At 43.3% G+C, this 26,269-nt stretch overlaps 1 protein-coding gene across 9 annotated transcripts in view; it reads left to right on the top strand.

Annotated features, from left to right (window-relative positions):
• Positions 1-26,269, top strand: part of PDE1C (phosphodiesterase 1C) — a 599,843-nt gene that overhangs the window by 160,159 nt on the left and 413,415 nt on the right. For all 9 annotated transcript variants that reach the window (XM_082471771.1, XM_082471770.1, XM_082471767.1 and 6 more), the window contains one exon: positions 21,908-21,958. In XM_082471771.1, coding sequence (XP_082327897.1) covers positions 21,908-21,958 — 51 coding nt within the window. The remainder of the gene's footprint in view (positions 1-21,907; positions 21,959-26,269) is intronic.

Below are 26,269 nucleotides of genomic sequence, written 5' to 3'. Positions count from 1 at the left end.
ATTATAATCACTCCTTTGCCTACCGTTTCTACTTACCCTCTATTTTACTTGCCTAGCACAACCCCATAGCCAGGTAAGCCAGCAACCCTCCGCCTGCTCTCTGGCAACTGAATGCGGCTGAGAAGAACATATAACCAGGTTGACTGTCTTGTTTAAAAATTCATGACCACGAGATGGACTTGGAGGGTATTATGCCAAGTGAAATAAGTCAGACAAAGACAAATACTGTATGATATCACTTATATATGGAATCTAAAAAATAAAACAAACTAGTGAGCATAACAAAAATGAAATAGACTCACAGATATAGAGAACAAACTAGTGGTTTACTAGTGAGGAGAGGGAAGGGGCAGGCGATAGGAGTAGGAGCTTAAGAAGTACAAACTACTATGTATGAAATAAATAAGCTACAAGGATATATAGTACAACACAGGGAATGTAGCCACTATTTTATAATCACTATAAATGGAATATAACCTTTAAAAATTGTGAATCACTCTGTTGTATACCTGAAACATATAATATTATACAACAGTTATACCTCAGTAAGAAAAATTCATAACCATGAATGAATCTCATATTGGATGCTTATACTTCCTGGCAAATCTTAATACCTTCTCCCACTGTGAGAGACAACTGTTTTATATACTCTCTTCTCTCCTCAAAATTTTCACTCTATCTCCTCCTCATTCTCTACTGATGACCTTGCCTCTTATTTCCCTGAGAAAATAGAAGCAATCAGAAGAGAACTTCCACATGCTCCCATTGCCACGTCTTCCACCCTCCTGCATTTGTACTCATAGACTCTGCATTTATATCCTACACCTGCTGTTTCTCCCCACGTACTCTCTCCTGGTACAGCACATGGACTGTGTCTAAGGCCAACATCTCCACTTGTGCAGTGGACCCTGTATCCTCTCACCTTCTCAGGAACTTTGCTCACAGTAATTCTCCTCTATTTCTTCATCAATTTTTCTCTTTCCATGGGGTCATTCTCACTAGCATGCAAACATGCTCTAAAAGCTTCTGTCTTAAAAAGAAAGAAAGAAATCCTGTGTGAACATAACATTCTCCAGTGATTGCCCCATTTCTTGGATCTCCTTGGTAGAAAAATTTCTCAGCATAGTTTTTATACATGCTGACTCAGTTTTCTCTTTTTTTCAATTGAAATATAGTTGACATGTAGTATTATGTTTGCTTCAGGTGAACTACATAGTGATTTGACATTTGCATTCATTATGAAGTGATAACCACGGTAAGTCTGGTAACCATCTGTCCCCATACAAAGTTATTACAATATTATTGACCATATTTCTTATGCTGTATATTTCATCCCCATGGCTTATTTATTTTATAGCTGGAGGTTTATACCTCTTAATCCCCTTCACCTAATTTCTACCATTCCTGACCTCCCTCCCTTCTGGCAACCTCATGTTTGTTCTCTGCATTTATGAGACTATTTTCATTTTGTTTGTTTGTTTTGTTTTTTAGATTCCACAAATAGTGAAATCATATGGTATTTGTCTTTCTCTGTCTTATTTCACTTAGCAAAATACACTCTAGATCCATCTATGTTGTCACAAATGGCAAGATTTCATTTTTTTGTTGGCTGAATAATATTCTGTTGTATATATATACCACATCTTCTTTATCTATTCATCTGTTGATGGACACTGAAGTTCCTCCCATATCTTGGCTATTGTAAATAGTGCTGCAGTGAACGTTGGGGTGCATATATCTTTTCAAATTAGTGTTTTTTGTTTTCTTTGGGTAAATACCCAGAAGTGAAATTGCTGGGTCATATGGTAGTTCTATTTATAATTTTTTTTTAAACTCAAATTTTCTTTTTCTTTATTTTTATTTTTGGCTGTGTCGAGTCTTCGTTGCTGCACGCAGGCTTTCTCTAGTTGCGGTGAGTGGGGGCTACTCTTTGTTGCAGTGCACGGGCATCTTATTGCGGTGGCTTCTCTTGTTGTGGAGCACGGGCTCTAGGTGCGTGGGCTTCAGTAGTTGTGGCTCACAGGCTCACTAGTTGTGGCTCGTGGGCTCTAGAGCGCAGGCTCAATAGTTGTGGCACACGGGCTTTGTTGCTCTGTGGCATGTGGGATCTTCCCGGACCAGGGCTCAAACCCATGTCCCCTGCATTGGCAGGCTGATCCTTAACCACTGTGCCACCAGGGCAGCCCTATTTATAATTTTTTGAGGGACCTCCTTATTGTTTTCCATAGTGCCTGCACCAAGTTACATTCTCACCAACAGTGCACGAGGGTTCCCTTTTCTTCTCATCCTTGCCAATACTTGTTAGTTGTTGCCTTTTTGATGATAGCCATTCTGACAGGTATGAGGAGGTACCTTGTGGTTTTGATTTGCATTTTCCTGATGATTGGTATATCGAGCATCTTTTCATGTGCCTGTTGGCCAGGTGGTCTTCTTTGGAAAAATGTTTCTTCAGGTTCTCTACTCATTTTTTAATCAAGTTTTTTTTTTTTGTTGTTGGGTGGTATGAATTCTTTGTATATTTTGGATTAAGTCCTTATTGGATATATCATTTGCAAATACATTAAAGTCTTTAATCCATTTTGAGTTTATTTTTGTATATAATGTGATAAAGTACTCCAGTTTGATTCTTTTGCATGTTGCAAAAGTTGAGTGTCCTCAACTTTTATTGAAGAGGAAACACCATTTATTGAAGAGGCTGTCTTTTCCCCATCATATACTCTTACCTCTTTTTGGAGATTTTAAAAAAATTAATTTTTATTGGAGTATAGTTGCTTTACAATGTTGTGTTAGTTTCTGCTCTACAGCAAAGTGAATCAGTTATACGTATACATGTATCCCCTCTTTTTTAGATTTCCTTCCCATTTAGGTCACCACAGAGCACTGAGTAGAGTTCCCTGTGCTATACAGAAGGTTCTCATTAGTTATTTATTTTATACATAGTAGAGTATATATGTCAATCCCAGTCTCCCTGTTCTCCTTTTCATAGATTAATTGACCCTGTAAGCATGAGTTTATTTCTGGGCTGTCTATTCTGTTCCATTGATCTGTGTCTGTTTTTGTGCCAGTACCATACTGTTTTGATTACTATAACTTTGTAGTAGAGTTTGAAATCAGGGAGCATGAAATCAGGGAGCTAGTTTATGCTGCTGTAACAAACAGCTCTCACATTTATTTTTATTTATTTATTTATTTAACATCTTTATTGGAGTATAATTGCTTTACAATTGTGTGTTAGTTTCTGCTCTATAACAAAGTGAGTCAGCTATGCGTATACATATATCCCCATATCCCCTCCCTCTTGCATCTCCCTCCCACCCTCCCTAACCCACCCCTCTAGGTGGTTACAAAGCATTGCAGCTCTCACATTTAAGTGGCTTAAGACAAATAGATAAACAAGTAGTCATGTTGCAAGTCCATTCATGGGCTGGCAGAGGCCCAGTCCAGGGTCCAGGCTGAGAGCATTGTTGTCAGTCACGCAAAGGGAAAGAGAGATGACAGATTGCATACTGACTCAAAGGTTTCTACCTACAAGTGACACCTCTGCATACACTTGCTTGGCAGAAGCAAATCACACATACTTGCCTAGCTTAACAGGGTGGGGAAGTGCAATCCTACTGTGTACTCGGAGGAGGGGAACTCAAACATTTATGAATAGGTCTAATAACTGTCACATTTACACATATAGTTATAGCCCTCTGTGAACCCCTTCCTGGCCTAATTTTTCCCTGTCTCTAGAGACTATCACTATGCTTAATTTGGTGATATCTCATTGTGTTAATTTTTATTTCCCTGATTATTATTGAATTTGAGCATCATTTTATATTTATTAACTATTTTGGTTTTCTCTTTGTGAGTTGCCTGTTTATATAAACGTATATAATTTTAAAAATTATATTTGTTGCTTTTATATTGATTTATTAGAGTTCTTTATGTATTTTGGATACTAGCACTCTGTTGGTTATTTGTTATAAATATATTCTACTCCATGGTTTATATTACCCTTTATTTATGGAATCTTTTGAAACACAGAAGTTTTAAAACACTTTGTTTACTTTTTAATCTTTTGTTTTATGGTTTGTGATTTTTGCATCTTGCTTAAGAAATCTTTTCCTACCCTGAGGAAATAATACTTTCTTTTGAAAGTTTTGCTTTTCAAATATAGGTCTTTATTCTACCTTGAGTTGAAAGTTGTACATGGTGTGAATTAGGACTTTATTTCTTCTCCAGTAAGGGTAATGAACAGTTCCAGCATCCACTAATTTATAATGCTTTTTCTCTTATATATCAAGTTTTCATATAGCAAATATTCCAGGGCTCTTTATTCTGTTCCATTACTCTGTGTGTCTGCTCCGGGGCTAATTAAAACATTCTTAATGACGTCATAATTAAGTGCTAATGTCTAATAGAATGAGAATTATCCTTCTTCCCACCTCTGTTCTTCAAGATTGCTTTGGCTATTTTTGGACCATTGTTCTGCCTTAAAAATTTTTACAACAAGCTTGTCAAGTTCCATGGAAAGCCTTGGTGGAATTTTGATTTATTTGTTTAACAACAGTTATATATCACTTATTATGTGCCAGGCACTGTTCTAAATGCTTTATGAATACTTATTCAGTTAAAACGTATACTTTTATTTGGAGAGAATTGACATCTTTATGCTGTTGAGTCTTCCCATTCATGGCAAAGATCTGGCCTTCTTTAATATCTTTTAATAACATTTTATAATTTTCTCCATAATGATCTTGATTGTTCAGCTAGATTTATTCCTTGGCACTTTGTAAATTTTTATTGCTGTTGTAGAGGATATCATTTGAAAAATTACACTTCCTAATTGTACATTGCTGGTGTAAAGGAAGCCAGTGCAAATAGATTCTTATTGTTAACCTTAAATCCAGCAACTTTGCTTAACTCTCTTGTTAATTATAATTATTTGCCTGTGAATTTTCTTGGATTTCCTAGGTGAAAATTATAACCTCTGCTGGTTAGGACTCCTGGTTGAGCAGAAGTGGTGATAACGGGCCTCTTTACTTCATTCCTGACTTTAAAGAGAATCTTTCTCATTTTTCACCACTAAGGAGAAGTTTTCTCTAGTTGTCTGGTAGGTTCTTTTTATCAGATTAAGGAAGTATCCTTATAATTTTAGTTTGCTGAGAGAGTTTTGTTTTGTTTTGTTTTGAATTTTATTTTTTAACATAGAATTTTTTCTGGTGTATGGTTCTAAATATTTTAACTTATGCTTAGATTTGTATAAGCACTGCCAGCGAGTTTATAGAACAGTTCTAGCGTCCCAAATACCTCCCTCATGCTATTCTTTAAACCCTCTCTCCAGCTCTAACGTCTGGCAACCACTAATCTCTTCTCTGTCACTATGATTTTATTCTTTTCAAGAATGATACATGATTGGAATCTTACAGTATATAACCTTTGAGACTTTTTTCATTTGGCCTAATGCCTGTGAGATTCATCCAAGCTGCAAATATCAGAAGTTTGTTGTGTGGCTGAGCAGTAACCCATTGCGTGGAGGTACCACAGTCTGTTTGTCTGTTTACTCACTGAAGGGCATATGGGTTGTTTCTGGGTTTTGATGATTATGAGTAGAGCTGTGATAAACATTTGTATACAGGTTTTTGTGTGGCCTAAATTTTCATTTCCTTAGATAAATACTTAAGTGTATGTGGAACTTTGTAAGGAGGTGCCAGGTTATTTTCCAGAGTGGCTCTACCAGTTTGCATTCTCACCATGTTTGAGAGTTTCAGTTGCTCTGCACTTTCGCTAGCACTTCATATTGTCAAAGTTTTTTATTTTAGCCATCTTATTTGTCCTAAGAAGTGTGTAGTGATATCTCGTAGTGGTTTTAATTTGTACTTCTCTAATGGCTAATCATGTTGATCATCTTTTTACGTGCTTTTTAAGCCTGCTGTATATATTTTTTGGTGAAGTGGCTGTGTTTTTGCCCAGTTTTTAATTGTGTTGTTTCTTTTCCTACTATTGGGTTTTTAAAAAATTATGGTAAAATTTACATAACATAAAATTTACCATTTTAACCGTTTTTAAGTTTATAACTTAGTGGCATTAAGTACATTCCCAATGTTGTACAACCATCACCACCATCTATTTCCAGAACTCTTTCATCAGCCCAAACAGAAATAGTACCCATTATATAATAACTCCCATTCCCTGCTCCCTCCACTCCCTGGCAACCTCTATTCTGCTCTCTAGCTCTATGAATTTGGCCGTTCTGGGTACCTCATATAAGTAGAATCATACAACATTTGTCCTTTTGTGTCTGGCTTATATTACTTAGCATAATGCTTTCAAGGTATATACATGTTGTAGCATGTATCAATATCAGAATTCCATTCCTTTTTATGAATGAAAAATGTTCCACTATATGGGTGTACTACATTTTGTTTATTTATTCATCTGTTGATGGACATTTGAGTTGTTTCCATTTTTTGGCTATTGTAAATAATGCTACTATGAACATTGGTATACAAGTATCACTTTGAATCCTGGCTTTCAGTTCTTTTGGGTATATACCTAGGAGTGGAATTGCTGGATCATCATTTTTGTTTTGTTTTTGTTTGTGTTCTTTTATTCATTTTAAAAAATTGAAGTATAGTTGATTTACAATGTTGTGTTAATTTCTGCTGTACAGCAAAGTGACTCGGTTTTATATATATATATATATATATATATATATAGATAGATAGATAGATAGATAGATATATACACATTCTTTTTTATATTCTTTTTTCCATTATGGTTTATCTCAGGATATTGAATATAGTTTCCTGTGCTATACAGTAGGACCTTGTTGTTTATTCTTTTCTTTTATTCATGAATAAGTATTCTTTGATTTTTTTCAAAGACTCTTCCTACATCTATGGATATGGTATTTTTGTTTTCTTCTATAATTTCTTAGTATGCTAAATTATAAGATTAATAGATTCTCTAATATTATTCTTACACCTCTGTGAGAAGCAGAATTTGTTTAAGCTGTATTATAAAAAACAGTTTTGCTTTCAGTTTACTAACTGGTGTTGGCTCTGGTGTTTTTTTACTATTATTTCACCTATGTGCATGTTTATGTTAGTAACATGAAAATAGTAAACTTTCCCATACTCTTTCAATGTATTTCTCTTTTAAATAATTATCCCCACATGCCGGCTTTAAGATTTACTTTGCCCCTGTGAAAAGGTAAGCTGGTCTTCCTACTTTATAAAAATTGGACTCTAAGTGTAATGGAAGCGTGCTAAACTAGAAGACAGCTGTACAGAGAGAACTGTTAGTGGTCACTAGGCCCTTGTTCTAGGAGTTACATAAAAGCCTCTTCCAGCATCAGTTTGCAGGTAACTCACTAGTCTCTTCCCTCCTGGGCTGTGTGCAAAGGTGTGGAACCTGGGAGCCTGGAGTCCTGGATCTTCTTCCTGCCTGGTTCCTAACTAGCTGTGTGCTGGGTCGGTGTCAGTGACTCAAGCAGAGAATGGATGGGCCAGCTTCATGGAAGATGGGCGTGACTGTGTTCAGTGATGTCTAAAATGTCATCTCGTGAATGCTGTTGAGCCAGGAAGGACCAGCTCAGTGATTTCGAGCAGGTCACGCTGGCTCCCTAAGCTTCAGTGTCCAGGGGGATTCTCCATGGTTCTAGAGGTTTTTAAGGCCATCATGCTGTTTAGCCTACCTTGGGGATTCTTGGGCTCCACTGCCTGGGAAGGAAGCTGGGTGGGCCTTAGGGTGTCTGGAAGGGGCTGTTAATGAGGCACCAACAGGAGCAGGGCTGAAAGCAGCCTCAGACAGGTGAAGCGTTTTAATTGGCATCTTCCACGGAATAGGAAATTAAGTGCTCAGATTTCCTACCTGTGTTCTTTCTCCCTTGGCCCCTGTCATGCTGGCTGGAGCCCAGACAGAACTGAGTTGCTGCTTGGGGACCGTCACCATGGTTTTTAGGGGCTCCCAGGGAGGCCTGTGCAGAGTCTGAGTTCTCCCTTCAAGGTGGATGCCTACTGCCTTGAGAACCACTGGGGAGGGCCCGGAAGCTTCCACTTAGCAACAGTTTCCCTCCCAGGACCTGGCAGGCCTACAGAGGAATGTACTTCTTGCCTATGCTGGAGAGGCTTCTGAGCTGTGGCCCCTTCAGCTCCCCCTTCCCTCCAACCTCCTTTGTTCTTAAGCTTGGACTTCAGAAAGTTGTCTGGTAAGGGATACCCGCTAAGACCATTCACTCACTGCCTCCACCTACAAAAAAGAGTGATTCTGATGCAAGAAGTTGAGACTCTAGCCTAGATAATCTAGCTCTGATCATCTTTGGTAGTGCTTAGAACAACTTTGTATCAGGGCTGGACCTGCCTTAGTTGCACAAGATGCAAGTCCCAGATGTGTCATAGCTAGTTGTGTGATCTTGGGCAGCTCACTTACCCTCTCTGGGCCTTGTATTCTTTCAATGCAGAAGGAAAGTTTTGAGGTAGATTATTGATTGTCAACATTTTTTCCAGCTGAGATGGTCTTGAGGTCTATGACTCCATCTCTGCCAGTTGAACTGTGAAGATATGGAAATGCTTGGAGTTATCCTAAGGAAGGTATAGACATCTGGGGGAAAGAGCAAGGGCTTTGGAGTCAGACATACATAGGGTCAAATACCCACCTACCAGCAAGGTGGTGATTATCTAGTAGAACCATTGCTGACTCAAATGAGCCTTTGTGCAGATTAGAAAAAGATTTCTGAAGTCACTTTCTGCTGGAAAATTTTCATGACAAATATATAAATCTACAGTGACTATGATGTGACTTGTGCGTCCTAGAGTTGTGCAGTGCCCAACCTGGCCCGCTGTACACAACAGCTGTCTGTGTCCTTGGGCAAGTTACTCAACCTCTTTGGAACTCTGTTTGCTCATCTGGAAAAAGAAGATACGATGTCTATCTCACAGGGTAGTGGTGAGGATAGAATTGTGTGTAAAAAGCCCAGGGCTCGTATAGAATAGTTGCTCTGGAAATATAAATTTCCCTTTTCTTTTTCGAGGAATAGTCTTCCTGGGATGTAGTCTTCAGGGCCCAAAGCACCTCCTCCTGCCAAAAAAGCAGCAGGTGGTGGCTTAGTGTTTCCAAGGTGGGTTTAGAGCTTGGAATCACATTCTGTCAGTTTGCCTCAGCTTCTGATGCTGTCTTGGGAGTTCATTCCAAGATGCCTTTGGAATGTTGCCTTGGTTTGCCCCCAGTGGCAGGGCAATTACCTGCGACATAGAGTGGCGTCACTATTGCGAGGGCAGTGGGGAGGCTCAGGAGAGCCGGGCCAGAAAGGACGAGTGGCACAGACTGCAAAGAGTTCTTGCCTGGCCTGGGGATACCCTGGAGAGCCCTCTGCATGGGCAGGGCAAGTGAGACACACAGGCAGTTCATGCCTTGTCCTGCTCCTCCCGGCAGGTAGGGCAGAAGCACTGGTCACCCACTGAGTCAGCAGAGCTGGGGTGGAGGCTGCTGTGGCCCCTGGTTGGAGTCATGGAGCTTTCCTAACACAGAGGTGTTGGTAAGAGCACCGGCTCTGGTGTTAGTTCCTCCTGCCTTTGAGTTTCAAGACTGCTACTTTTGTCCTCGCCCCCCTCCCAAGTGATATGAATCAATGAATGTGATGGTATTTGGAGGTGGGGCCTTTGAGAGGTAATTAGGTCATGAGAGTGTAGCCCCTGTGATGGAATTAGTGTCGTTATATGAAGAGGAAGAGAGCTAGCCCTCCTTTCCCCACCCCTGTCTCTCATCCACGCAAGGATACAAAAAGAAGGCAGGTGCCCTTGGACAAATTCCTTAACCTTTCTGAGCTTCAATTGCTTCACTTATAAGATGTAAATAATTATTATTCCCACCTCTAAAGAGTTCAGACCCTTTAGTGTAATATTCAAGGACCGTCAGGACCCAGCCCCAACCTACCTTTTCGGTATCATTCCTGGTACCTTGCACTCTGGCCATCTGAGATGCTCTCCCATTTCCAAAACACACATGCACTCTCCATGCCTTTCCTTATTTTTTCCCCTCTGCAGGAAATACAGTGTTTGTCTCTTCTGGGCCTGGTGAAATCCTCCTTGTTCTTCAAAGCCCTGTTCTCTGAAGGTTCTCTAGTCCTTTCCCGTATCAGTTATCTATTGCTGAGTAACAAATTACGCTGCAGCTTAGTAGCTGAAAGCAACAATGAACACATATTTCACTCAGTTCTGTGGGTCAAGAATCTAGAATCAGATTAGCTAGGTGGGTTTTGGCTCAGGGTCTCTCATGAAGTCACATTCAAGATGTCAGCTGGGGCTGCATTCATATGAAGCCTTGACTAGGCCTGGAGGACCTGTTTCCATATGGCCGCTCACATGACTGGCAAGTTGACGTTGGCTTTTTGTGGGAGGCCTCAGCTCTTCACCATGCGGACCTCTCCACAGGGCTGCTTGAGTGTCTTCACAGCATGGCTGCCTGGTTTCCCCAGAGAAGGGATCCAAGAGAGAGCAAGGTGTGAGTAGCAGTGTTTCTATGACCAGGACTTGGAAGTCATACACCATCCCTACCCCAGTATTTTGCTGGTCCCTGGTTTACTACTGACTCAGTGTGAGAAGGGAGCACACAAGGGTGTGAGCATTAGGAGGTGAGGCTCACTGGGAGCCGTCTTAGAGGCCGATATCACGTTTCCCCAACAGAATTCAGTGTTCTGGTGTTCAGCCACATTCATTTATTTACAGGGTCTTTCTGTGCTATACAGTAGATACTTGTGTGCTAGTTTTATTTATTGGATGCATTTGATCTGTTCAGCCTGCAGGCAGCTGGTAACGATGCGGTGATTTATGGTGCTGGATGTAACAGTGCTGGCAGTGCATGTCTGAGCAATGTTTAGGGTGTGTGTGTGTGTGTGTGTGTGTGTGTGTGTGGTGTGTGCTCGCACTCATGCCCGGGCACATTGGCTCTTATGAGCTCAACTTACTGCAAGGTGCTTGGAGAGAAATGGAGCAGCTCTGGTTAGTCGTGGCTGTGTGGTTGACTCGTACCCCGGAGATCTGAGGACCTCCTTGTTTGTTTCGGGTTTTGCGCCCTGCTGGTGGCTTGGCCAGGGTGGGCAGTGATCTTCTAGGTCAGCTGTTCTATTTAATGCCTGCGGAGGGGGGTGCGTTTCCCTTGCCCTCTCTGCTTGGACCCTCCTTCTCACATGCACACCCTCTCAGCGTCTATCCTCAAGTAGGTTTCAAAGTCGTGCTGGTAACTGTTCTTTCTCACAGCATGGCTGAAAGAAACCAAGGGAATTGGACATTGAATTCAATAGTTGTGCATTTTCAAAACCACCCAGGGGCTTGTCAGGGAGCTCTTAGAAAGTGTGCTTGGCTGTTCCTTTTCAAGGTGGGTTATGTCCTTCAACACCTTGCTTCTGGACCAGTGCCATCAGCACCACCTGGGAGCTTGTTTGAGATGCAGAATCGCAGGCCCCACCCGAAACTGACTGAGACAGAATCTGCAGTTTAACAAGATCCCCAAGTGGTTTTCATGCCTGGGGAAGTCTGAGATGCAGTGTTTTGGAAGGCAACCTTCTGGAAAATTCAGTCCCTTTGGATGGCTCCTGAATGTACAACGCAGAAGAAGGTTCCCAGGCGCCCTGTGTATCTCCTGAGAATCAAGTAAAAAAAAGAGGCTTGGCTGAGGAGGTGGAGATTTGGCTTCGCCTGGAGATCATTGTGGAAGTGAATGTTAACCAGTGGGTTGCTGAGGCTTATTTAAAATAAAAACATCTCTCTTTTCTTTTGGCAATGATTTAAGTGATTTTACTTTTGTGGGTAAAGGGTTTGGGATATTTTTGTCAAATGAGGAGTGAATGGGGCTTGTCAGTCTGGAGAAGTGGGGGCTCAAAGGGCTGAGGCCATGATCGTTGTCATCAAATGTTGGAAGGACCCTGAGGAGGAATGGGAATCAGGCTTGTTCTGTGAGGGCAGAAGGAAGACCTTCAGAAGGATTCCATAATCATGAAGAAGACCTTGCTAAGGTTGCAGAACTAATTAGAGGTGAAGGGGGGCCTATCTCCACAGGGGCTGAGCTGCCATCTGTAGGGGCAGTCCAGGCATGAGCTGGACCTGCCCTTGTTTGGGACGTTGCAGGGGGTCTAAGCAGGACATGTGGAGCTGGACCAGTTCCAGTCCTGTGAACTGTCGAGAAAAGAAAAGGGCTCACAGAACTGGGTTCAGTTCCAGCTTTCCCATTTACTAGACCTGATTTGGGCAAGTTATTTAACTTTTCTAAGCCTCAGTTTCCTTATCTGAAAATGGGAATAATAATACTCACCTCATGGGATGGTGTGAAAATTAAATAAAAATTATGGGTATAAAAAATTATGGGTGTAAAGTTCTTGCCAGTGCCTGGCATGAAGTAAGGCTTCATACACTACAGTGTTTTTCCTTCCTCTTCTTTGTACTTATTTCCTTTGCCTTATTTGGGTTGGACTTAATTAGTTAACAGTTTGAACAGCTGGCTTGATACTGGATTTTAATCTTGTTCATTTCTGTTTCTTGTTAACTGCTAGTGGTACTGGTTTGCTCAACTGGGGTGTTTTAATGAGGCCAGAGGAGTAAGGTGGACCTGTATGGGCACTGCTTTGGTCACTCAGACGTCACCCTTGTTGTGGGCCAGCAGTCCTGCAGCCCGGGGTCTGTGGTTGTCACCAGGGCATCAGCCAGGGGGCTGGGCAGAGCCCCACAGGCTGTTACCATTGGGAAGCAGCCGCGTGCATGTCGGGTGGTGGTGCTTTGGAGTGACTGCTGACTCTGGACTGGTGTACCAGCACCTGAATTTAGAGCATGTTTAGACATATCTGCTCTTGGATAAATTCATGTGTCCATCTGCAGATGCAACACTTTTGTAGATGGGAATAGGAAAGAAGGCAGAGTTGCAGTGAGAGGCATTTTATAATGTATCAAGAGAGGAGAGAGCTCTTTTCTCTGCTTTTTACTACCCCCTCCCTCAATTAAAAGCTTTTCTTGCCTGAGAAAGGGAGAGATTTAGGGTAGGGTTGGTCCATCTCAGTCTGCTCCCAGGCCTTGAATGTACCACACTTCTCCCCCCTTCCTGGAACAGATCCCATCATCCTCTCCACCTCCCTGGCTCTCACCTGCCCCGGGTCTCCTAGAAGCCTTCTGTTCTCCTCACTCCAGACCACCACAGTCTCTACCTTCTGTGAACAAGGACCCTTCATTTGGCATTCAGCAGAGTTTAGATCATGTCATGTATTAATATTATGTTTCCCCAACTTGGGCTCGGGCTTCCTGAGGTCAGGACCTGGTAGCTTGGCCAGGTGGTTTCTGCAGAAATACCAGGTACTGTAATAAATTTGTATTGCAATAACTCCAGTAATCTGTGTCAGGAAGCTCAGTGCCAGGCCTTCGGTCTCAGTGGACTCCTGCCCGTCCAAGGACCAGTTGTATCCATCCTTGAGTCCAGCAAGACATGGGGAGGAAGGGGCTCAGGGAGTGAGTGCTCAGTAGAGGTTAATAGATTGTTTGATCTGAGTAACTGGAAGCCATGAAAAGTCAGTCTGAAACCTGGCAACTTGGAAAGAGAGGCCAGGGAAAGGGAGCCAGGAAGTGATTGAAAAACGTAAAATTCACTTTTATTAATATCCCACTTTGTTACATAAAGGATTGGTGTACAGAGCAAAATAGAAATAAAATATAATTTGTGGAGTGAGGTTGGATATAGATAAATAAACAAATGTATACAATTAGGACCAGGGAAGAAAGAAATATATTACATGAGCTTTTTCATATGACCCCAATTCCTTCAAATTAATTTAAAAAAAACATAAAGGGCAATCTGTTTCCCAAGCTGTCTTCTCAGGTTGGCAGAGACTTATTTGATTTTCCTGTCTGTCTGTATTTCATCGCACCCTGGGTTGAATGAGCTGGCGAACCACTCTGCCCTCTGGCAGGCAAGCCTTGCCCTCTGCAAGGATTTGCCCGTTACTCCAGGAGAGAAGGGCCTGGAAGGTGCACCATCCCTTCCACTCTCAAATTATCAGCACTGATGAGTCATCACTACAACTAGGTTTTATTTTCTTTTGTGCAAGAGCCTGATTCGGAGTCGATTTGACAGGCAGATGGGCCCAAAAGGTATAATGAGGCAATGCCGAGCATTTCTGAATAAAGAAGTGGAGAAAGGAACAGGCTGAGGGGTGGCGAGGCCTTTTATGTCTCTGGGGCACACAGTCCAGTTGGACTGCAGAGCTCTGTTCTGTTCATGGAGCAGGAGAACAGAGTGTCTCCCTCTGTGGTGCTTCTGACCTGAGGCTCAGTGGAGGGGAGGCAAGGGGTTCTCCTTCCAGGGCTGGGTTTCTTGGCAGTAAGGCTCGTCAAACAGTACTGATACTCACATGCTAAAAGTGTGATGGGTAGCATGCAGGTTAAGAGCACTGGCTCTGGAATAAGGTGCTACTGGATTCAGTTTCCAATCTGCCATTAACTAGTTGTTTCATCACAGGGAATTTACTTAAGTTCTCAAAGACTCAGTTTCCGTATCTGGAAAATAGGGAAATAATAGTGACAACCTCAGAGAGTTGCTGTGAAGATAAAATTAGGTAATGAACGATCAGTGCTTAGTCCGGTCCTTAGTTATATAGCAGCTCTCATTTTAAGCAAGTCAAGTAATATATTTTTATATAAGTATTTAATTAATTCAGTTATCTCTGTGAATTGTCCATTTTTTTGGCCCTATTATTTTATGGTCTATGCAACCTGGCAGAGATTTTCCCACATACCCATCCTATCTTCCCCCTCCAGCCTCTCCCCATCCCGCCCATGACAGGCTTTGGTAATGTATCACAGACACATCTTGCTAAACTCAGACTCAGCATCAGAAGGCTTCCTAACACAGTACTCTGCTTGGCCATTGCCAATCAGAGTTGTATATGTTTATGCTTAAAACATATCCTGGGGTTGTCAAGCATCAATATTTATTAAACCCAATGGGGGCAAAGGAAACCAAGTCCTTTACTTTTACCCTTGACAAACCACTACGAGGGAGTTAAAGAGATGGGGTACATTCCCTTCTCTGAGAATGCTGGACTTGGAGCCAGAAGAAATGGATGGCATTTCCAACTCTGATGCTTGGCCTTGGTCTCATCTTGGACAAGCCACTTGATCTCTTGGAATGTCAGTTTCTTCCCCTGTTAAGAGAATAGGTCTTGCCTCCTGGGAGCTGGTTTTAAGAGTTCTACTGTTTTCACGCGAAGATGAATTTGATTGTAGTTCCTATTCCCTTGTTACTGTTTTCTAACTGTGGAAGATTTAATAGGGTTAGGGAGACACCTGGTAGCTGGGGTTCTTGCGTGAATGTGGCAATGAAGCTCCTCTCTTTGTAACTAGATTCTTCCTCTTCTGGATCCTGTTATTGTGAGTCCTGGCCCCTGTGACCATCTCACAAAAGGGTCCCTCTCTGCTGACCACCTCCTGGTCTTGTGCCAGGTACGAAATCCCCAGGCAGGTGACCTCCCCCAATCTCTGTAGGCTGGTACATGGCTCTCACTAGGGCTAGAGCCATGGGGTAGAGGGTCAGGACTTAGCGTGACTTTTCTCTAGGGGTAGCTCTCTCTGGAGCACAGCTCTTATCTGCCTACCTTTCTTGGAAGGCAGAGAGGCTAAATGGAAAGAACATGGGCTTTGGAGCCAGGCATACCTTGATTTGGAATTCTGACACACAACTTCGTGGTCTTGGAAAAGTTACCTGACTTTTCTGAGTTCCAATGCCCTGTCTATCAAATGGGAATGACAGTCTTACTCAGTGTGAAGGCAGGGACCATGACTGATTGTTCAGGGCTTTATCTGCAGTTTAGTCAATGCTTTATAAGTATTCCTGAAGGACAGAATGGATACTTTTTAAAAAAAATATTTATTGGGCTTCCCTGGTGGCACAGTGGTTAAGAATCCGCCTGCCAATGCAAGGGACACGAGTTCGATCCCTGGCCTGGGAAGATCCCACGTGCCACGGAGCAACTAAGCCCGTGCGCCACAGCTACTGAGCCTGCGCTCTAGAGCCTGCGTGCCACAACTACTGAAGCCCGTGTGCCTAGAGCCCATGCTCCCCAACAAGAGAAACCACCACAATGAGAAGCCCGTGCACCTCAATGAAGAGTAGCCCCCGCTCGCCACAACTAGAGAATGCCAGTGTGCAGCAACGAAGACCCAACGCAGCCAAAGATAAAAACAAATAAATAAATAAATTTCTAAAAAAAAATTTTATTTATTTATTTATTTGGGTGTGCCGGGTCTTAGTTGTGGCATGTGGGACCTTCGTTGCCGTGTGGGATCTTCATTGCAGCATGTGGGATCTTTAGTTGCAGCATGCGGGATCTAGTTCCTTGACCAGAGATCGAACCTGGGCCCCCTGCATTGGGAGCGCAGACTCTTAGCCACTGGACCACCAGCGAGTCCCCAGAATGAACACTTATAGAACATTTAAATGCTCGGTGGGTGTTCATGTCCTTGTACCATCTTCTTATTCTGCCTCCAGTTCTTGGCCCCCACCGCACTCTGCATGATAGGAGGTTGGTCATTGATTCAATGCTGTGTGCCAGGCATTTAGGCATTAGGGATATAGTATTTTTTTCATTGGCAGAGAATCTGTGCTTGTGTGGGGATTAGACTGTAGTGGAAGGAAAACGCAGTAAACCCAGTGAATGAAGAACAGAGCATATGAGAAGGTGATAAGTGCTTCCAGGAGGGATCGTGCAGGGAAGGGGGATGAGGCAGAGGGAGAAGGGGGGTCGGGAGCTGCGATCTTAATAAGGTGGTCATGGAACGCCTTAATTAGAAGGTGACAGCTAGGTAAGCTGTCACTTGATCTTGGACGGAGTCTCTCCCCAGTATTCCATTCGGTTTTCCTTGCTTGGGTCTTTGCAAGTGGAAGGCAAGGTGAGGTGAGGCCAAGCATCTGTGAGCAATGCCGAACTTCACCTTCTACAGAAACTAGGAGGGTGCCTGGAACCTCATTCCAACACTCTCTTCTCTGAAGTCCCTTGTGTGTGGTTTTCCAGCCAGCAGGCTTCCCAAAGGACCTCACCTGGAGAGGGTCCCTGGCAAGCCCCAGAGCTCGTGGCAGAGCAGCAGCCAGCCAGCCTGCCAGGCAGATTTCCTTGCAGGAAGCAAGGCTTTCCTGTGGAACTGCTTTCTCATTGTGTGTTTGCCCTGGCACCCAGCACCCCAGCTGCATTTATGCTCACCCAGGTGCCAGGGTTTTCAAAACAAGGGTGGCAGTGTTTTTGGTGCTAGTTTTGGTTACAAAGCAGTGTGTACCTGCCCATGCCACCACTATGACTGTTTGGACCACCCTCCCCATCTTTTTCTGATGGCCTGGAATGTTTGTGACTCAGTTGGGGTTGGGATGTTCATTGCTCTGAGTTAACTTCCTTTCTCAGCATCCTGTCTCACCTGCCTCTCCCCACTGGTCTCCTTTGGAGAATCTTTACTTTAAGATTTGTTTCTGGCCAGTTTTCTGGGGGGGAAACATAAAGCAAACATACCAGGGGCACACTTCATTTAGAATGCTGCTTCTCAAACATTAAGTAGCTTTCGAGGCAGTTGTTTAAATTCTAGAATCTTGTCTTCCCTTGCAGGATTCCATTTCAGTGGGTCTGGAATGGGACCAAGCAATCTGTATCATATCATCATCATCATTATCTTAAAGTCAGTTCCCTAGCTGAACACACTTGGATAAACCCAGATTGAGAGACATAGTTTACCTCCCTAACTTGCTTGTATGTCAAAGCTGAATGAAATCGACTGTTGCAGTCCTCCCAGAGTTTAGCCCAGTGTTGAGCTCCCAGGTGGCTCTCGGTACACATGTATTGAAGGTTAGAGGCAATGTGAGGTGAATCCTTTTATAAAGAACCCTTCACAATGTGAAGAGTTGCCCACTAATTGATCTCCATAGTTATGTTTGCAGTCTTAACTGTTGAATTTTTCATAAAGCAGAGGCATGTCTCTGTTCAGGATTTTAATGACAAAACAATAGCATCCTGAAAAGAAGAACTGAATAGGGGTGATTATTTTTGAAGGCATCTTTTCCTCCCTGAATGTTGCTTTGATAAAGGTGTCTGAAGTTAACACCATTTGTTAGTGCTTCTCAGCCTTAGCTGCTCATTGGAATCATCTGGGAACTTGGAACGTATGGATGCTTGGGTCCCACCTGCTGAGGCCCTATTTAATTGGTCTGGGCATCAGGAGTTTTTTAAACTTCTCCAGTGATTCTTACATGTGGCCAGGGCTGCAAACCACTGGCCTAGAAAGTGTGGAACCCCCTGGAGAGGGGAGTAGGTGATTCATTTCTTGAGACTTACAGGGAGTCCCCTTGGACTAAAGATAGAAGGTCCCCTGGATTCTGTGATCCAAGACTGCTCTGAAATCTGAATCTAAAATATGTTTCATATAAATAAATATACATACATATATAATGACCCAAACTATATATAATAGTTAATTGTTTTCCACCCCTTTAATAAAAACATTTGTTTCTGATTATAAGGATGGCACGTGCTTATCCAACTGCTGGGTTTATGTAGAAAAGTATAAAAAAGGCTGATAATCTCCCCAAATGCCAGCACATGGAAGAAATAACTGTTAATATATCTGGTGCACATCCTTCCACTCATTTCTCTGTGGCTAAATACACACGGCAGCCTAGATACACAATTCAACACCAGTGGAATTAATAATACATATCGGTCTACGTGTTATACCCAACATGACTTTCGGTAAATCTACATAATAACTTTCCTTAAATGGCTAACTTTCCTTAAATCTACAGAATCATTTTTATGAGATCTTGCCAAATTCAAGCTCTAATTGCGCTTGATAAATGGAACATCTACTTCATTGTTGAAGCGTGCTAGATATTTTTTTTTAAATAAAAGGCAAACAGCAGTGTAGGAAGACCCCTCTGCTGGTCAAGAAGCCCCCGTGTGTCTGAGCCGGCCAGCATTGTGCTGGTGGACCATCGAACATGTCGGGGCAGTTTGTGGGCTCGGAACAGAGGGGCTTAGCAAGCTTGGCCACAACCACTCCTTGTAGTGCTCGTCTATGTTGAGTCTTAGTTTCATTCTTTAAGACCTTTAAGAGGTCCTGTGTTCACCTGCCTTCTGGACCCACGCCAAGGGTATAGAAAGCCCACGCCAGTCAGCAGAGAGCTGCCTCCCGAACATCCAGGAGCTGGACTCACCCACAGGGGGCGTCTCAGTGGTGACCCATTGCTGGCCCATGGGTCTGGACAGTTACTCAGTTATTAAGAGAAGCTGACAATCTGCATTTATATTTGAAACCTCTTGATTTGTAAATGCAGACAACTAATTGTTTAAAAATTAAAGACATTGTAGGGGCCAAGCAGAACACACCTGGGGCTTTTTATAGTCCTCTGGAAGCCAATCTGAGGGCTCTCTCTACGGAGCCATCTGTGGCACTTGGTATCAATTTCAGTCTACTTCATTCAGTTCTAAAAATATTGACTGAATGCATTATTCTGCGTGCCAGTCACTGTTTGAAAGATTGGAAACAAAAAGATGAGAAGTTATGATCCTTGTCTTGGGTGGGGTAATTTATAGTTTAGAGCAGCTGTTCTCAAAATATGGTCCCCAGACGTGCATTCTCAGTATCACCTGGAAACTTGTTAGAAATGCAAATTCTCGGGCCCCATCCCAGACCCACTGAATCAGAACTTGCATTTTAAAAAACCCTGCAATTTATTTTAACACACCTTCCTGGTAGCTCTGGTGCCTGCGCGGGGCACCGCTGGTCTCACCACTGAAGTTTGAGAACCACTGGTCTGCGCGGGGAGTGAGGAGCACGGGCAGAGATCTGTGGAATGCAGAAGCCGTGCTGGGAGCCAGGGGAGCTTTTCAGAAATGAATGGCTCCTCCTGAATCCTAAAGGATGAGCAGGAGTGAAGCAGTGGGGAGGGGTGTGTAGAGGGGAGGGGGCAAAGGAGCAGTAGCAAAGAGGACAGAGAGTATGTAGGGCATGTTTGGGACTTGTCCATTTAGAGCGTGTGGCTGGGCCCTGAAGGAAGCGCTGGGAAATGCAGTGAGCTGAGAAGACTAGGCAGTGCCAGGTTTTCAGTACTAGGTCTGGTTAGCTGGATTGCGTCTTGTGGATGTTGGGACATCATGGGAGACCTTGGGGCACTGGGTCTGCATTTAGGAAAATAATGCTGGTAGCAGCTTTCAAATTCCTTCTGGGTAGAGACAACTCTCACTGGCCTAGATCTTGATTCCTGCCTGTCCTGGCGTGTCTTGGATCTGGGTCAGCAATTCCCACCCTTGGATAGGGTGGCGGGAGGGGAGGAAAAAGCCTGTGGGTGAGGAAGCAGCCGTGGCTGCATGTGAAACTGTGGGGGTGTCGTGACCACCCCTCCTTCTTCCCTCAGGGAAAACATGCGCTCCCCAAGCTGAACATTTTAGTGCCTGCTGGTGTTCTCAGCAATGGCGATGGTCTTCATATTCCTGCTGTAAAAGCAGCCCATCAGTTTCTGCAGCAAACATAACCTTGCTCTCTTTCTTTCTTTAGAGATCTGTAGTGTCCAAAGAGGAAACAGTTTGAACTCAAGGCCAGGAAACTCACGTCAATAGCCAACTAGGTCTTGCTCCTTTCTCCCGCCCTCCCTCTCTCTCTTCCACTCTCCATTTCTCTCTCTCTCTTTCTTTCCAAAATGCTGGGATGTGAGAGATAATGGGAGCAGGATGCAATGTCACCTCCCCCTGCTGGTTGTTTTGTATAATGTCTTGTTTGTAATATATACAAAGAGTGCAGACAGTGGGGCAATGCAAATGACAGAAGCACAAAGTAGACTGAGATTAAATTCATTAATTTAAAAAATTATGGTAAATTTAAAAATTTTCACCCTTTTGAAAGGGTGAAAGGAATTTTTTGGCTCCTTGCATTCTTTGCAAAATGATGTAATACATTTCTGAAGTAGTTATTTCTTTTGTCCTGTACTGCAAATTCTCATAGATGAGAATGATTTTAATGATTACATTAGCAATCTCCTTTATTCTGCATATGTATTGGATATTCTTTCCTAAACTAAAATGAACAGATTTTTCCAATTGATTGCTTTGAATGTTCATTCAAGTTGATCACAAATATCTACAAAACATCCAAGGTTATAGTCATTATGGGCATTAAAAGTGATATTTAAAGCGGATGAAACTTGTGTTTCAATTTAACAATTGATATCTTTTTTATCCATGAAGATGGTGTTCGTAAATATAGGGGATAGTAATTATGACCCTATCAAGATGATAAATTATATAGAGGCTTTTCAGAGGAGGGTGAACGACCCTGCTGAGAAGCGTTAGGGGTAAGGTTGTTTTCTAGGGCAGCTCTCTGGACAATTTTCTCGATCCTCCTATTCGTTAGACTCTAAATTTAAATATCCTTCTTAACAATAACCAACCTTACTATCTTCTGAAATCCCTGCCTTGCTTTGCGCCATGGATCAGGAAAATCAGACCAATGTCAGGTGGTTGGGGTGCATTTGTGTGCTGAAGGACATCCCGGTGAGAGGACGCTTAAAGCAGGAGGATGTGCACTGGCTTTGAAGCCTGGTGTGCACGCCTCTTACTCAGTGCGTGCAAGCCAGTTAACTCCTGTAAGCCCAGTAAACTAGGTATTGTTTAGGTCGTCTCCAGCTTAATTCACTATTCTAATCAGAATGATTAAGACTTTTGACCTCGTTTAGACATTGAGAGCAGCACTGGAAATATAGAAAGAGAGGGAGTGAAGTTGCCTTTATCCTCTTACAAAGACTCTCAGAAACAGCTTAATAGTGAGTCATCCAGAGGATTAGCTGTAGGTTGGGCATATTCTATGGACACACGTGCCTTGCTCTTAATTGTATCTTCCGTATTTTTTTTTTCCAGTTGCAAATGAAGCCGGAGATAAGACTGCCAGACCACTTGCCCGCTTCTCCCGTGAGTAAATCTTGTTTCCCTCCTTTCCTGGGCTCCTTCAGAGCCTTTTTGCCTGTGTGGTTCACCCTCCCAGGTGTCAGTAAAACACTGCCAGTAAAAGAGTAATATAGGAAATGTCTTCAGTGGGTTATTACTCCATTTGAGCCCCATCACCAGTGAGTTATTCTTTGCTATTGCCTTTTCAGTCCTTAGAATTGTGGTTTATCAAACCGTGTTCTAGGGCTTTGCTGTTCGAAGTGTGGACCTGGGAGCAGCAGAATCGACATTGCCTGGTGGCTTTTTAGAAATGCAGAGCCCCAGGCTCACCCCAGACCTATTGAATCAGGGTGTGGATTTCAACAAACCCCCAGATTCCTGTGCACAGTTGAGTTTGAGAAACACTGCACTGGAGAATCCCCTCAGAGTACCTTGCCGTGGGGTGGGCTTTTTCTGAAGAATGAGTGCAGAAGAGTCTATGAAATGCTTGTAGTTGTCAAGGTCCGTTACACGTGTGGAAGCATCGTCACCTCCCAGTGTGGACTTAAGCCTAGCTCCACTGGTATTACCTCAGTTTGGTGATATTTTGAAGCTCAGATGGAATCTGTAACTGGTTCTCCTTTGGCACTGGGATGTTTGTAAGGGCCTAGGAGCTCCCCATCAATTTCACTTGACTCCTTTGTCTCCAGGTCTTCATCCCAACGGGTGAGCAAGAGTCAAAAGCCTCTTAATGTTTTCTGTGCCAGAGTGATCAGCAAATAATACATTTGCCAAGTTAATGCATTCCCTGGGATGAAAACCTAGATCCCAATGAAGGGAGTGGAAATACCAAGGGAGATTGAGTAGGGTTGGGTGGAGATGCTCCCCAAATGGGCTGAGCATCCAGTGGAGAAACAGTGGAACTGTAAATCAAAATAGATGGATTTTTCTTTCCAGCACCATCACTACTTGCTGGCTTTCACTTAAAGTAATTTCACTTATGCTTTCCGAGCCTCAGTTTTCCCATCTGAAAAATAGGAAACTCATACCCATCTTCTCTCTTTTATAAAAAAGTTACCATCTTTTGAAGTGATGGCATGAGAGTCACTGCGTTGTTCACATAGGGCTGACCAAGTCTTGTGTGTGGGTTCTGCCAAGATAAGTCTTAACATGTAGAGTCGAAAGTATCATTTCTTTATTTTGGGGGCTTCTTCCAAATTCTGCCTTCTAGCTCTTTTGGGGGGGGCTTCAGAACTTTGGGATTGATTCCTAAAAACGATTTTTATAGAACTGTAATAATAGATGATAATGAAAGAGCATTAAGTGCTCACATTTTAGAAACTGTGTAATAAAACACTTGCTTCTCACAGGCCCCATTTTTCACTGCCCTCCTACCTGGAATCGTTATTTCCAAAATAAGTATTTCATCCCACAGCTCAGTGAGGATGATGAATATGCTTTTAGTCCCTTTATTTCTTCGTCTCCTGAGCAGTAGTCAGGCAAATTAATAAGCTGGGGTGGTAATCCGACCACGCTGTGCAGGCTGCACCCCCATGGGAGTTTCTGCCGTTCAGAGGCTCATCACGAGGTTTGGGAAGGGGATGGAGCCCTTTAACCGAGAAGCTAGAATGAAACCTGGAGCAGTTTGGCCCTTCACAGAGAGAAGAGGGTACCTTCTCTTGTAAACGGCTTCTACAGATTCTAAATTGTGTGACTGGGTTGGAGGGATGGTGTGTCACTTGAAAGCTCATTAGTAGGAGCTAAGTGAGGATATGAGGGAAAATAATATCTATATAGGAAAAAAGTAATTAGTGGCAAACCAATTAAGTTGGGCTGATTCTGAAAAGAAAAAAAGAAAGGAAAAAAGTCTCCTGACTTAGTGCAATGTCCTGGAAAAAAGTCAGATGGCACATTAGCTACTAAATCTTTTTGTAGCAAACACTAGAGGGAAAAAATTAGGTGGCTTTTAGGAAGGGAAAAAAATCCTTAATGTAGCATTGTCTGATTGACACTCACCTCACTTCACCACGTTGAAAATGACCTTTTTCATGTGAATGAAGTGTTCAGTTTGCGAAGACTGGAAGGATTTGGATGATGGACTTTCCTTTGGAAACTGGAAAATGAAATACTGCCGCATTCTCTAACTTTTGCACCTTGCAAGACATATGAGAGCCCTGACAGTGTTCGCAGCCCAGCATGTAATTAGGAGGAATTCAGAGTGGGAGGCAAGAACACAGGCCGGTAATGTTGTGAAAACTGGACCCTCTGGGGGTTAAGCAGAAAAGAGCTCAGGGTAGGGAGGAAGGGTCTGGCCCAGTGGCCACCCAAGTAGTCCCAAGATTTTCATCCCCTTTGGGGTTTTCACATTCTGATTCCCAGTGCCTCTGAAATATGTTCATTTCTCTGTAGATTTTGCCCCTGCTTGAATCCATATACTTTTCTTGGCTACCCTCTACTGCAGTGGAAATGAGCTATGATGATTATAGTAAGAAATCCTAAAGGAGAACCAGAGGAAATAGAGTGTAGGAGTCGTGAAGACATCTGGCTTTTCCAAGGGCTGGCTTCCCATCCTACCTTGGCCATCTAGTTTACCAGCCTTGCAAGCTCATTCCAGTCCGTTTCCAAAGAGGGTCTCTTCCACAATACAACCCTGTGCTTGGCTTTCTTCTCTATGTGACTGACACTACCACCCAGGACACTGTGCTTTCCTCAAAGAAATTGATTCCAAAACCTATGGGTCAAGCTTACTTTCCTATGACTTTTAGACTGGAGACACTTGCTGTGACATCAAACAGCAGTGCTGAGGTGGTGGGTGCCGTAGAGTGAGTCCTGTGAGACTCTGGATCCTATCAGGACCCTTTGCCACCCCATCTTCATCACTTTAGTCTTAGCAGTGCCTTAGTCAGAGCATCTATCTAACAACCACGGACACATAGAGTAACAAGGAAGTCATCCTCCTAGGAGTGGGTTGGGGAAGGAGCAGGAGGGAGGGAGCGGAGCAGTATTCAAAAGAAGCCAGGGGTGATGTGAAGGAGGGTGCAGGAGGTCCTGATAGGCCAGTCACTGGATGGGGCGGGGGCAGCTGAGGTGCATATTGGCCCTGATTGCTTGGGGTAAATAATATAAAGCATAGTGTTTGCACACTGTAAGTGCTCAGTAAGTGTGGGTGATTGTCATTACGTATATTATTACCCTGAGTCATTTTCCTCTTCCCGCCCACCTCTCTCCCTCCCTCCCTTCCTCCTTTCCTCCCTCCGTTCCTCCCTCCCTTCCTTTCACATGTATTTATTGAAGATTTTTCTCTGCTAGGCCCTGGGGACACACAGATGAGTAAGTTTGTCTTCCAAGAGCTCACAGTCTAATCAGGGAGTTGGAGAAGTAAGTGGCTCCAGTGCAGTGTGTGGAGGGAAATGCGAGAGATTGGTATGGGGGTGGTGGGAGCTAGATGGGGGAGACTTCATCTGGCCTGGGTTGGGGGTGGGTTCAGGGGAGTCTTTCTGGAGGAGACAAGCGTTAGCTGAGGCTTGGGGAGTGTGTGTGGATTAACAGGTAGAAAAGGTAGGAAAAAAAAAAAAAGAAGCGATACCACTCTTCAAGGAATAAAGGCCATGTGTAGTGTTCAGACGTGGCCACAGTGTGGCAGGAAAAGCTCAGATTTGGGTGTACATCTCTACTCCAGGAGGCTTAAAAGAGTCTGCATGCAGTGCAATGGACAGAGCACCTTTTGAGAAGGGAGTGCACGGCATTGGAAGAGACTGTCCTGAGGGAGGGGTTGGCCCCAGAACTTGTGTAGCTGGGCAGCTCCATCCTGGAGTTTTGATTGCTTCCCTAATTGAGGAAGAACAGTTTCTCCCCTGAGATGAGTAATGATTGAAAAGAAAATAGTGGTGTCAAAAGCAGTAAGAAAATGGAGCCTAATTAGTAATGCCTGCAAATTTGGCCTCTTTTGCTTTGGGAGGTAATAATCCAGATAGTGTTGAAGATAGATTATCCTATAAAAAAGCTGGAGTAGTTTCGGTGGATGGATGATAAAGCAAAGGGAGGTCGCCTAGTATTTTTATACTGGGTGTATGATTGGGTGAATGGTCCCCTTTCCTGGGCAGAGATGGGCAGGGGCAGGCAGGGATGTACAGCTAGGGTGGGTGCTGGGTGAGCCTAGTACCTGTTACACGGTAATGGCCATTATGGAGCCCCAAGGCAAATTCAAATCACGTCTGACAGAGCGCTCAAGTCCAACCAGAGATTTTTTCTAAACTGACTGTCACAGCAAGGAGGGTTTGTCACAAGCATCGAGAACTTGAGTTGGGGGTGGATGGGTTACAGAACCAAGATGATGAGAACAAGGATAGGATAAAA

The sequence above is a fragment of the Balaenoptera physalus genome, assembly GCF_965194825.1.
Source record: "Balaenoptera physalus genome assembly, chromosome: 8".
Taxonomy (NCBI): domain Eukaryota; kingdom Metazoa; phylum Chordata; class Mammalia; order Artiodactyla; family Balaenopteridae; genus Balaenoptera; species Balaenoptera physalus.
This window is presented reverse-complemented; position numbering and strand designations above follow the sequence as displayed.